The sequence below is a fragment of the Scyliorhinus torazame genome, chromosome 9, assembly GCF_047496885.1.
Source record: "Scyliorhinus torazame isolate Kashiwa2021f chromosome 9, sScyTor2.1, whole genome shotgun sequence".
In the NCBI taxonomy this organism is placed as follows: Eukaryota; Metazoa; Chordata; class Chondrichthyes; order Carcharhiniformes; family Scyliorhinidae; genus Scyliorhinus; species Scyliorhinus torazame.
The window spans coordinates 51,364,206-51,378,076 of record NC_092715.1 but is presented as its reverse complement, the minus strand read 5'-3'; the positions used below and the strand labels follow the sequence as shown (position 1 = coordinate 51,378,076).

The 13,871-nt window shown below is 44.6% G+C and overlaps 1 protein-coding gene across 1 annotated transcript in view; it reads left to right on the top strand.

Annotated features, from left to right (window-relative positions):
* Positions 1-13,871, top strand: part of acsl1a (acyl-CoA synthetase long chain family member 1a) — a 197,002-nt gene that overhangs the window by 119,875 nt on the left and 63,256 nt on the right. The window contains 5 exon segments of the mRNA XM_072515880.1: positions 2,803-2,981; positions 4,938-4,970; positions 9,638-9,689; positions 10,045-10,118; positions 11,753-11,830. Coding sequence (XP_072371981.1) covers positions 2,803-2,981; positions 4,938-4,970; positions 9,638-9,689; positions 10,045-10,118; positions 11,753-11,830 — 416 coding nt within the window.

Sequence of the window (13,871 nt, the reverse complement as noted above, 5' to 3'; positions counted from 1 at the left end):
TTTAAAAAGTTGGGCTCGATTCTCCGATCTTGCGGCTATATCTGGAGGAAGCGTCTGGTCTTCCGACCAAAAAGTCGGTGGCGCCCCCGCACCAATGCTCGCCCATTGGGAGGCTAGCAGCCATGCAACGTTCGACTTTATCTGCAGATACGGACGGAGAATGGCCGTGTCTGTGGCCGCACATGCGCACAGCGGCGACATGTCCGTACAACATGGCGGCGTCCGTGCGTGGGCCCGGCCTGGCAGATAGTGCCCCCTGTAACTCCTCTCGCCACTGCCGGTCCACCCCACACCAGTCCCCCCAGCCCCCGCCGAAGCCCCACCCCCAGCCAGCGTGAACAGCTCCCACGCCCCCCCCCCCCCCCCCCCCCCCCCCCAACTGTGACGATGCCGGATACAGTCCACAGCCGCCACGAGAGGTTCCCGGAAATTGAGAGGACTCCCGACCGACGCCGTGGGGAAGTTGACCCATCGGAGGCGGAGCATCGGAGGAGGGCCTTCAGGTGACGTCCTGAGGCCGTCCCAATGGCGTGTGGCGTACTCGGTGATTATGCTGTTTTTGAGCGGGCAAAGCATCTGAAAAACGGCACCGCCGCCGATTTCGGCGTAAAAACAGATTCTCCGGCCAATCGCCGAACGCGATATCAGCGTCGGCAATCGGAGAATCCCGCCCTTAATCTCACCTCCAGACAGTGTCCTCATCTCCATGCTGGTCTGACACTAGAAAACTGGTGAATAAAAAAAAACTACTTCAGCTGCGCTCCTAATGGGCTCACAGCGATATACATTAGATATACATTAGGTCCTTAATAGGAGTGGGCCTGTGCCAGAGCCCACCCCCTACCCTGCCCTCCGGTTTCCTCCCACAGTCTAAAATGTGCAGGTTAGGTGCATTGGCCATGCTTAATTGCCCTTAGTGTCCAAAAAGATTGGGTTGGGTTATTGAGATAGGGTGGGGGTGTGGGCTTAGGTAGGGTGCTCTTTCCAAGCGCCGGTGCAGACTCGATGGGCCGAATAGTCTCCTTCTGCACTGTAAATTCTATGATCAGCTTCATTTGCACCTCTTTGCCCCATGTCATTCCTTACCCTTTGGTTAATACAGATCTATCAATCACATATTAGAAATTAAGAATCGATCTAGCATCAATTACTGTTTGTGGAAGAGAGTTACAAACATCTACCGGTTTTGCTATCTCACCTTAGAAAAAATGCTTACTGTGCTTAAAGAATTCTGGCAGGGGTTTGCGACGGTGATGTCTAGGATTTTGGACACTCGGGTGAAGGCAAGTCCAACAGTAGCGATATTTGGAGTGTCGGAGGATCTGGGAGTGCAGGAAGCGAAAGAGGCCGAGGTACTGGCCTTTGCCTCCCTGGTAGCCCGGAGACGGATCTTGCTAATGTGGAGGGACTCGAAACCCCCGGGTGTGGAGACCTGGGTTAGCGATATGGTGGGGTTCCTCAGCCTGGAGCGAATAAAGTTCGCCTTGAGAGGGTCCTTGATGGGGTTCTCCCGGCGGTGGCAACCTTTCCTTGACTTTTTAGGGGAGCTGTAAGTGTCAGCAGCAGCAGCTTCCTGGGGGGAGGGGGGGCAGTCAGGTGGGGGTACTGTTGATATAATGTGAGTTGGGCATGGAGACAAACCCCACCTTGTTCTGTTTAAAAAATAATAATAATTCTGTTGTGTAAGTAGTTTCACTGTAAGCTTTGGGATATGTTTATTGTTATTTTTTATTACTATCTGTATTTTTGTTATGTAAAAACGCTCATTGGAAAAACTTTAATAAAACATTTATTTAAAAAAAAGAAAAAACGCTAACTAACTTTACTCCTGAAAAGACTGGTCGTGGTGTTTAGACCAGGCTCCCAATCCTAGATTTCCAAACAGCGGAAGTTGTATCTCTGCATCCAACCCGCTAGTTCCTCTTTAACATCCTGAAAACATTTACCAACCCCCGTGCTGGGCCTAGGCCTGACTCACGGTAACATTGTTTTTTTTCTCAAAACAAAGTTATCCATAACCGTTTCTAAAAATGCCATTGAGATAAAATGATGCCTTCAGTCAGCCATCCAATTAAAATGGTTGGAATATTCTGAATTTTGTTATAGAAACTATTGTATTGCAACTTATCAAAATTTAAATTTCACATGGAGCATCCACGGGGGTTCAAGTACATTTCTGTGCCCGAAGGTGTAGCAGAAGGACATGGTACCTAAAAGGTTAACATGGGACTGAGTACAGTAATGTAAGAAGGTACATGACCTCAAGCACTGTTCAGACTAGAGATAGGTAGCAACATGTAAGCACCTCGTATGAGGTCCTCTCCATATCTATACAAATGACACTGGAGCATAATCATAGAAACCCTGCAGTGCAGAAGGAGGCCATTTGGCCCATCGAGTCTGCACTGACCCTCTGAAAGAATACCCCACCTAGGCCCAATCCCCCACCCTAACCCCGTAACCCCACCTAACCGTTGGACACTAAGGGGCAATCTAGCTAACCTAACATCTTTGGAAACCGGAGAGGAAACCCACGCAGACACGGGGAGAACATGTAAACTCCACACAGACATCCATCCAAGGCTGCAATTGAACCCGGGTCCCTGGTGCTGTGAGGCAGCAGTGCTAACCACTGTGCCATCGTGCCACCACACAAATAATTTTTAAACATAGGTGGCACGAGCAGCATTGGATGACCGTTAGCTTTGAATGAAGCATCTTGAATATTAAAAAGAAAAATCCTGCAATTTTATCTGACCTCGTGGTTAAATTAGGAATTAACCAGATGCTCCTTGTTCTTAGCGGATATTGCGGTTGTATTCTGTGACACAGCGGTCAAAGCAGAAGCTGTATTACTGGGTGTGGAAAAAGGGCAAACCCCAGACATTAAGACCATCATTATCATGGACCCTTTTGGAACTGAACTCAAGAATCGAGGAAAGACTTATGGAGTTGAAATTGTTTCTTTGAACACAATAGAGGTGAGGTGCTAAGAACCAGTGTTCGTGTTTGTTGGATTATGTATTTTTGGCATGAGGCGTCCATCATTATAGTTCACTGCAATATGGAGAGTAAGCATAAAACAATCTCTCTTTGAGACCCTGCGTACAACCCATCCCACCCTTTTGCTTTCATCCCTTGCAGTTATGAGATCTCAGCATTGCAAAGGGTGGGTTACAATAACAATTCATATGTATATTACTCCTTTATAATTAGAAAACACCCAAGGTGCTTCACTAGGGCATTATGCAATCAAGAATGGTTCAGCACAGAGGGAGTCCAGTTGACCCATTGAGCCTGTGCCGGCTCTCTGCAAGAGCGATTAGCTAGACCCACTTGGTTGCCCTTTCCCTCGTGGCCCTGCACATTTTGCCTCCATGTGTACGTCTCCATTTTTCCCCTCCTCATTGTTCCCATCCCTCCTCTTACCATTATTTATAAGGCACAAATAGAAACATTAGGGTGGATGACCAAAAGCATGGTCAAGGAGGTTTTAAGGAGTGTCTTAAAGGAAAAAAGCTTCAGAGGGAGGATCCCAGAACTTGAGGTCTAGACAGCTGAAAGTACAGACGATAATTAAAATTGAGGGATGCTTAAAAAGGTCAGAATTAATGGACAGCTGATAACTCTGAGGAATGTAGGGCTGGAGATCATTATACAGGTTGGGAAAAGTGACTTCATGAATGGATTTGAAAACAAGGATGAGAATTTTAAAACCGAGGCATTGCTCAACTGGGAATCAGTGTAACTCAGTGAGATCAGAGGTGATTGATGAATGGGTCTTGGTGTGAGTTAAAACACCCAATGCAGAGTTTTGGAGGACAAGAGGGTAGAACATGGGAGATCACCAGGCAGTGCATCAAGTCTAGAGGTAAAAAAAAGTGTGATTTTAGGGTTTCAACAGCAGTTGGGCGAAGGCAGGGTGGAGTTGAGCGACGCGAGTGAGAAGGAATTAGACGGCCACTGACATGGTACAGATATGTAGTCGTAATCTTATCCTCAGCTAAAGTATGACACCAAGGTTGATAAAGGTTTGGTTCAGCCTCAGTCAATTACCAGGGAGAGGGATGGAGTCACTGGCTAGGAAACAATGCAGTGGGAGTGAAGGCCGTGGCTTCAGCCTTCCCGCTATTTAGTCGGAGGAAATTTTCTGCTCATCTAATGCTGGATGTCCATGTCGTGTTGGGTGCTCTGCTACACAGACGAACCAACACGGTTGCAGATGGTACAACTCTGTTTTATTACTATCAATAACAACATCTGTAAACTTGTTACTGTGGTTCGTTCATTACCCTTGAATCTGTGGACCTATCCCTAACTCTATCTTGGAGTGGCACTCAGCACATGGTGGATGTCTGAATGGCTTGCTGTGAGCTCTGTGCCCTGAGCTGTCTCCTGCTGGAATGAGCGGGAACTGTGGTGTTCCCCATTTTATAGTGCGTGTGCCCTTGCTTGTGATTGGCTGTGATGTTGCGTGTGTGTTGATTGGTCCGTTGATCTGTCCATCAGTGTGTATGTGTGTTTGCAGCATGATGTTTATCTGAATATCATGACAGTCCAGAGAGAAACTGATGCTGCGTTTTTGGATGATAAGCATGCAGAATATTCCTCAGAATTCCTGCTAATGTTACTTCTCTGATTACTCAGTAAGGGGAGGCGGTTGTCACTTCTGACATATTTTTAAAAAATCTTTGTTTTTCTTCTTTGCAAAAGTTATTGTGGAATGAGTATTTTTTAAAATTCTGAGTTCAGTTAAATGTACAAACGGCACATTATCGACAGGATAAAATTAATGCAACTCTTGGATCTGGGTTGAGGCTGTTTACTTAACAAAAAGATGTAATACAAATCTGATCTATTGAATGTACTTGGTTTGTATGCCAGAACCAAAATGGATATGTAAATTTTAAATTTGTTATTTTCTATGTTTCTCCTAGAATGCAGGAAGGGAGATGAAAAGGGACCCACGCGTGAGTAAACTTTGTTTACCCAGTGTTTATGATGAACTTGAGAGCTGCAAACAGCAAAAAGCATTCTGTGATTTTTAAAGATATTTATCGAGGTTACTAAATACTCAAACCTGCATTTACAGGGCCGTGATTTTAAATGTGTTTCCTTTTATTTATTTATGGGATATGGAGTCATTGGCAAAGCCAATATTTATTGCCCATCTCCAATTGTTCTTGACAAGGTGATGGTGTCCCAATTATGAGGTTTATAAGGCTATTTTATTTTGGGACTGTGGTCTTCTAATTTAGGGTAAAATGAAGGGAGTCATGTGACCTGTGTTAAAACACATCTGGCCGCAAACCCGATGGTTTGTTTGTTAGAGATTAAAGGGGTCCCAAGTTGTTTTACTGGGAAGAAGGTACAAGGGGTGCGACCCAATGACCACGCTGCACCCGAGAAGCAGCTCACCGCGGTGCAGCGTGGCTGATAAAAGCCGGGTGACCCTGCTCCCGGGATCTACCTGGCTCGCAATACCTCGCCAGATTCACTGTGATCACAAGACGTTGCGATGATAATCCCGGCCATAGTGGGTGGATCACTTTTTGGCAAATCTACATATTGGAGCGAGACAGTTAGCCTCGCTCTAATGTGCAGATTCCTGAGATACCTGAGGCTTTGGGATTTATCCCCTTCGCCTCTGAGACCTTGGGCAACGCCGTTCAGCACTGGTCGCCATAAAAGGAGACCTGCCCCTAACGGACCTCCATTCATGGGGGTCTCCCAGGAAATCGGAGGCTCCCAGCTGCATGCCCTTTGGGCATGGTGGTGCACTGGCACTGCCAAGGTGCCTAGATGGCATTGCCAATTGGCATGGGCACTGCCAGTGTGCCATGCTGGCATTTTGTGCACGCGATCGAGCAGGAGGTGCCCTGCATGGGTGTTGAGGGGGAGCGGGAGGCCGGGGACCCTCCCATAGTGCGTTTGGGCGGTGGGGAGTGTGCCAGGGATCACTTTGGGGCCTCAGAGATTGAGACACCATTTAATAATAATAATAATAATAATTGCTTATTGTCACAAGTAGGCTTCAATCAAGTTACTGTGAAAAGCCCCTCGTCGCCACATTCCGGCGCTTGTTCGGGGAGGCCGGTACAGGGCATTGAACCCGCGCAGCTGGCCTTGTCCTGCACTACAAGTCAGCTGTTTAGCCCACTGCTAAACCAGCCCCTGATTTAAAAATGGCATCCCGATCTCTCGCTACACTGGGGAGTTCCAGCGCTGTATAAGGGGCCTCGGCCGCACGCTCCCTGCTGAGGCCCTTATCCAGCGTGGGTTGCGTTGTACAGCCATGTGTTTCTCGGCACAACGTGCTCGCTATGGGACTTTTTTCCCATTTAGTTGAATCGAGCCCAAGGTGTTTACACTTGGAGACAATAGCAGCAACCTTTGTGCTGACATTGGTTAGACGCGGGCCTGGTTTTTGCAATGATGGAGAGCCTCTCTTTAATTGTAAAAATGGTGCAAGAGGCTGAAATTCAGTAGTGAGCATAACACTTACCATTTTTGTGGGGAATGAAATCATGTGCACTGCACATAGGGTATGGGGAGTCTGAGGGATGGGGCTGGATGGCCTTTTTTCTTGTTTGGTTGCTTTTAAAAATAAATCTTGGACACAGTGCCGGAGCACAGAGGCAGGCCTTCTGCTCAGCTCACCAGCAGCCCCTCAACATTTGTTCCAAGGTGGCAGACATACCTGTCTCCCAGAGACCCCTTATTTATAAACTCGAAGGCATACGACATGCTGGCCTTCTTCGGTCGGGGCATTGAATATAAAAATTGTCAAGTCATGTTGCAGCTGTACAGGACCTTTAGCTCGGCCTCATTTGGAATATTGTGTTAATTCTGGTCGCCACAGTACCTGAAGGATGTGGATGCTTTGGAGAGGGTACAGAATCGGTTTACGAGGATGTTGCCTGATATGGAGGGCATTTGCTATGAAGAGAGGTTAGATAAACTCTACTGTTCTCACTGGAACGACGGAGGTTGAGAGGCAACCTGATAAGAGTTCTACAAGATTATGAGTGCCATGGACAGAGAAGATAGCCAGATGCTCTTTCCTAGGGTGGGAGAGTCAAGGACTAGGGGACATAGGTTTAAAGTGCGTGGGGAAAAGTTTAGAACAGATGTGCGAGGCAAGTTTTTTTACACCGAGGGTGGTAAATATACGGAACATGCTGCCTGGGGAGGTGGTGGGAGCAGGTATGATAGCAGCATTTAAGGGGCATCTAGACTAGGGTGGGAATGGATGGATACGGACTCTGTAAGTGCATGTGGTTTTAGTTTCGGCAGGTACCAGGGTCGGTGCGGATTGGACGGCCAAAGGGCCTGTTCCTGTGCTGTCTCCCACAAGAAGAAACATAATTTCAGCATCCACCCTGCAAAGACCATTCAAAATCTTCACATGTTTCACTGAGGTCACCACTCATTCTTCTGAACTCAAATGGATACCGGCCCAACCTGTGCAGCCTTTATTCACAAGATATCCCACTCATGCCAGATATCAGTAAAGTGAACCTTCTCTGAACTGCTTCTGACTCATTCATATTGCTCTGCAAGTGACATCATTCCCTGGAATCTTTAAAAGTTCCCCTTGATTGGATAGCTGCAAATGTGACAACTTGGGTGTAACCTTTCCAAATTTTCTCAAGTGTATCAGGCTCTGACTGAAATCCAGCGTGTAGCTCTCCAGCTGCCCACCCATATTTTTAGTTCAGATTTTGAGTCTCTCTGGGGCTAACATAAAGATTTAGTGGGCATATTTCATGCTGTTACTGGGGCAGGGCAACGTGGGGCCTGATGGGCCAGTTCCACAGGAATATGGGCGCCCCGATCAGCACAGAAGAAACCCCACCCCCCCACGGACATGAGTGACCCCACCCCAATCCCCAATAAGCGTTGAGAGTTCCAGCACCCGCCCCCATCAGCATCGGGGCTCTCACCCCCCCCCCCCTCCCACCACCAGGGTCTCCTCGTGCGCCCCTCCACAAACATACAACCCTGTCCCCAATAGGATTCCCCAGAGGGTCTGCCCCTGGTAAATGTCAACCTGTGCCAGGGTTCATGTCTCTCTTTCCCAGGGGGCTATACTTAGGTTTGCGCGCCCGGGGGATCCCCTCGACTAATTCCCGTTTTTCCAAACTTGTTGTAAACCACCGGCAAGTTATGAATATTCATTAAGGCGGGGGGGGGTCATATGACGAAATGGGGGTAGCTCGGTAAGTATATTCAAATATATTGATATGAGGTTCCCACCATTTCTGGGTATGGTAAATCTGAAAACGCTTTCTGAATCTCGTGCGATTTTTCACCCCTGCTGCAGCTCCCACGGATGGCTAAAGTGGGCTGAAAATCCCCCCCCTTATTCAAGAAAGGAAGGAAACAGAAAGCAGAAAATTATTGGCCAGTTAGTCTAACTTTATCATTGAGAAAATACTAGAATCCAGTTACTAAGGAGGTAGTAAAAAGACATATACAGGTCGCGTATCCTTATCCAAAACACTCGGCGCCAATTAAGTTTTGGATTTCAGATCATTTTGGTTTTCAAGTCCCCTTTATTGGTGGGTTAATAATGAGCAGGCACAATTTAAGGTGAGGTGTTTAGAGGAGATTTGAGGAAAAGCATTTTCTCCCAGAGGGTGATGAGAATCTGGAATGCACTGCTTGGAAGGGTAACAGAGGCAGGAGAACTCACAACCTTTAAAAAGAATGTGGATGAGCACTTGAAATGTCGTAACATTCAAGGCATGGGCAGTAAAGTGGGATTAGTATAGATTTGTCGGTGCAGTATCGATGGGCCGAAGGGTCTCTCCTGCACTATGACTCTATAACCTTTCTTAAATAAGGAAACCAAAACTGTATACAGTCCTCCAGATGTGGTCTCATCAATGCCCTACAAATGATATTTATATTCCATTCCATTTGCCTTCCTCTTGTATCTGCATATTAACGTTTTGTGATTCATGTACCAAGATACCCAAATCCCTCTGTTCCTCAGGATACCCAAATCCCTCTGTTCCTCAGAGTTCTGTTATCTTTCTCCATTTAAATAATATGCTGCTTTTCTATTCTTTCTGCTAAAGGAGATAATTGCACATTTCTCACATTATCCTCCAAATTTTTTGCCCATTCACTTAATCTGTCTCTATCCTTTTGCAGATTCCTTACGTCCTCTTCATAACTTATTTGCCTACCTATCGTTATATCATCAGCAAATTTAGCAAATATACATTCGGTCCCTTCATCCAACTCATTGATATAAGTTGTATATAGTTGATAAGTGTCAGCCTACATTACTTATGTTCCTGCCGAAGTTTTCTAATTCAGCAACAAGAATATGGCTGCTGTGGCAAGCTGACACTTAGTGGCTCAAGTATCTTGATTTTCAGATTCTTCTAAATTTGCGTATTGGCCTTTCTTTTTCTGTGGTTGTACCGGCACCAGGTGTACTGCAGAGGTTCAAGAAAGCGGCTCATCACCACCTTCTCGAGGGCAAATAGAGATGGGCAACAATTACTGGCCTTGTCCGTGATTCCCGCATCCTATGGAAGAATTTTTTAAAAGTCACATGTGAAATTTGGAGGTTTTCTTCAGGATGTTGTTACGTATAACCTGTTATTTTCTGTCTTTACAGCCGCCCCAGCCTGGTGACTTAGCTGTTATTTGTTTCACAAGTGGGACCACAGGCAAGTACTATTGAGAATTAGAAGTCCCTTTTGCCTCTTTGCCAGTGCATATTCCTGGATTCCGATGTCGAAATGCCTTTTGCACTGGCAACTAAAATCACGTAACCGTATTCGTTGTTAAACAGTATGTATCAGTTATATGCATCCAGTTATTTTTCGTACTTCACCCAGATTAGTTCCACGCTGAAAAATGCAGACAATCCTCTGTCTGCCATAGTTTATTTATGTGACATCAGTTTTCTCTTCAAGTCATATGCAAATTGTATACATATATTAACATTTTGTTCAGGTTTGATTCTGATAGTGGACTGATGCTGATTAACAATGGGTTAATTGCTTACTGTTACTCTTTCAGGAAATCCCAAAGGGGCAATGTTGACGCATAGAAACATCGTGTCTAATTTCTCTGCTTTTGTGAAAGTCACCGAGGTAAACGCCAGGTGCTATCATCATGCCCTCTCTTTCCAAATGGCATATGTACTTTTGTCTTTATGCTGTGCAGCAGTCAAATAAATTGATTCTCTGGGTGTGATAGTTTCTAAGTGAGCATAAGCAGTAACCAATGCCAAAATCTCTTAGGTGAAAATGATTTTAGAAGATGTTTCACTGCATTAAGAGCAATGCCCACTGCATTAAGAGCAATGCCCACTGCATTAAGAGTAATGCCCACTGCATTAAGAGCAATTACCTTTGCTGTATAGGTGGTTGCAGCAGCCATTTTATCAACAGTCATGCCCCACTTCCAGCCATGACATTAACTATCTGATTATCTATATATTCTTATGGTATTTGAAGACATAATGTTGGTGTACGCACGAGGAGAACCCTAATTGCACCAAAGTATCTGCTAGAGTATCCGATGCTGTTTCTCTGTGGATTTAGGTCTTTACAGTACATGTACCCTTTTCTTAACGAGAGAAGGCCAGGTATTCCGTCCCAGAATTATTGAGGACTGTCCTGTGTCTTCCACTTGACCCCAGCACATTTTATGAGTAGCTCCATTTACCTGGTTGGCCACAGGACACAGTCTTAAAGGGGACAGGCTATATTAGCAGTTAAGTGACATAATGCTGCAAATCCCCAAACTACAGGTGATTAGCTGGTCTTTAAGCATCTGTTCTGCTTTCTGACCAACCTCAACACAATGGCCAGGACCTTTTGCAAGGCAGTGTTCTAATTGTGTCCATACTACAATCTTCATGTGATCCTTCTCTGCCTCCTGCAACATTAGATGTTTAATCAGTTGTTTGTTTTATGGAGCGCTCTCTTTCAAAGCAAGTACCATTGATTGTAGAACTTCTTCAGCATTAGTACTGCAGGAACTGCAATGAAATTGCTGCCAACTACACTTCACAATTCTGATGGGAGGTATTCTGACTTGGAGAACTTTTGATTTAAAAATAACTATTTTCACAGGTCAATAAATCGGTGACCAGTGGGACATGATTATCAGATCACAACTAAAAGAATGATTGGAAAGTTAGACTATATTGGATTCTTTTAACAGTGTCAATTGCACAAGGCATGTCAAGCCACAAGCAGAATCTATAATAGCTTCTAAAAGCAAAGTGATTAAATATTTGAAATTTATGGGAAATGGGATGAAGTAGAGAACTTGAAACAGCTGAATTGGACTAAACACTCTCTCCCTATGCTGCAGAATTCTATGATTCTCTATGTGTGTAAAATGTTGTTCGACATAAACAATAAGCAGTTGTTTAGACAGTACAAAAGGTCAGAATTTTTAGCTGTAATATTATGAGGTAATTGGTCGATTGAACACAAATGAGATAACAGTGCGATTAATAACTATTAATGTTAAGATTTCAAAATATTTCTTTTTCTACACTTTGAACTTTTACTTTCAATTCAAGCATCTGTCTTATCTTCTTTCCTTTCACTTCATTGTCTGCCTGCCTCCATAATCATGCAGAACGTGAACGTACCAACTCCAGATGATATTCTAATCTCTTTCTTGCCCCTGGGTCATATGTTTGAAAGATTGGTGGAGGTAGGTCTCTTCGATTAAACCCAAGCCTGAGTTGTGTGTTGTGTTTTTACAGGGACAATGGGTGGCATCACCCTCTGACATACACATTTCCTTTTTACCACTTGCACACATGTTTGAACGCTTGGTGCAGGTAAGACAACAGAACTTCAGGATTTAAGCTGCATTCCTATATTTAGAATGATTAAGAAGTGCAGTGCACAATTCAATCTAACTGTTATTAATACTAGGTAAGATTTTGGACTTTCATTCCGTAGCCGCAGAAAATGACCAAACTTCAACTTTGCGGCATTTTGATTTAGTAGTCACAGGCCAGTAAAAGACACATTTCAAGTCTATACAGTAATGTTATTGATGACGCATATAATTTAATACCTCTGATGTGTAGCTTCATTGAATTCCCTGCATGGTCAAAGATCAGTCGGGGCACCATATAAAGAGAGAAAGAGTTCACCATTGGATGTTTTTGTGTGAATAACAGACAATATAAAATTGAAGGTTTGATAGCCTCCACAAAAAGATTAGCCAATTCACTTTTTAAAAATAAAAATGTTTGGAAAGCTGTGCAAATATCCTACATTGTAAATTTCAGATCTATTAGATGTTGAAAGGATTGTGCATGGTTGATTTTTAAAAGGCAGATTGATTGGTAATTGTTGGGGAATTATTTGGTAGTAAGTTTGATTGCTTTAAAAAAATTACTGATTGGTATTTGCATTCTCAGAAAAGCTCAATATTGCTTCAATAAAGTGTTTGCAAGAATTTGCAACATTTTCAATACGCATTTGTCCATTATCTGTCTGGACAGATGGGAGGTATCTGTCACTTTTATTTCAAATTGGCCATGGTTGTTCATGATTAAGTTTGCCAAATTGTTGAACTTCGAACTGAATAGAGGTCTTTAGAATTCTGAAAGGTTTTCTGAGAGTGTACAGGAGGATGTGGGTAAGTGGGCATCAAGATAAGATAGTCACAAAGAACTCCAAAAGGGAAATCAAAAGAAACCTCTTTACCTAGAACTAGGGGCCATTGTTTGAAAATAAGGTGTCACCCATTTAAGACAGAGATGAGGAGAAATCCTTTCCTCTGAGGGTAACGAGTCTATAGACCTCCCTTCCTCCAAAGGTGGTGGAAGCAACGCCTTTGAATATTTTTAGGACAGAGGTAGATAGATTCTTGATCAATGAGAGGGCAAAAGGTTATCAAGATTAGGCAGGAGTTTAGAATTATATTTTATTGAATGACAGAGCAGGCTCTCGGGGCCAAGAGGCTTATTCCTGCTCCTAATTCATATGTTCATATGTACCCAAATAGTGGAGAGAATGGGGATCTCGCTACCACAGCGAGGGGTTGGAGTGAATTGTAGAGATGCACTTGAGGGCTAATTAGACAAACATATGAGGGAGAAGGGTTACGATGGTAGATTTAGATGAGAAAAGATACGATGAGGCTCAAGTGGAGCATCAACGACAGCATGGACTGGCTGGGCGGTGTTGCCTGTGTCTGTGCTGTATACCCTCCATAATGCTGAGTGGTGTCTGGAGAAAGGAATCACTTCATCCTAAAAAGTGAACAGATCAAAGTGCTACAGACATTGAAGTAAGGGGCATTTTGGGGAAACAGAATTCTTGGTTTCATTAATAGTTCCCTTCCTGTACTACAGTTTTTCTCGGCAGAATCGATGGGGGGTGGGGGTTGGAATTTACTGCCACTGGTATTCAACTCGGGTGGTGGGGGGCAGTCGCCATATTGAAGGGGGGTTCCTTATTTAAAGTCACTCCGTATCGCCTGGATTTGAAAAATGGGAGGATGGGGGCTCTCTGATGGGCACTGAATTATAGTAGGGCCTCCCCAAAGGAGGCAACGCAGGTCTCTCGCGGACTCCCTAGACAACAGGGACTAATCCCTGTTACCTGGATTAAATACTGCCCTTTGACTTGAAACTAATATGGGAAGGGTCAATTCTAACCCCTTGCCATGTACAGTCTGAGCAAAATTGGGCATGCGGTAGGGAAGGGGCCTCAAACAGAATGGGATCATTCTTTCAGAAGGAAAGTCAGGCTCTCATTGCCTCTTCAGAGCTCAACTGGATATATTTTAATCTATGCCTGAACAGAAGCAGTGGTGGCTTCGCTGCTGAGAGTTGCATCGAGGGTCAAGAGTGTGCCCAGTAC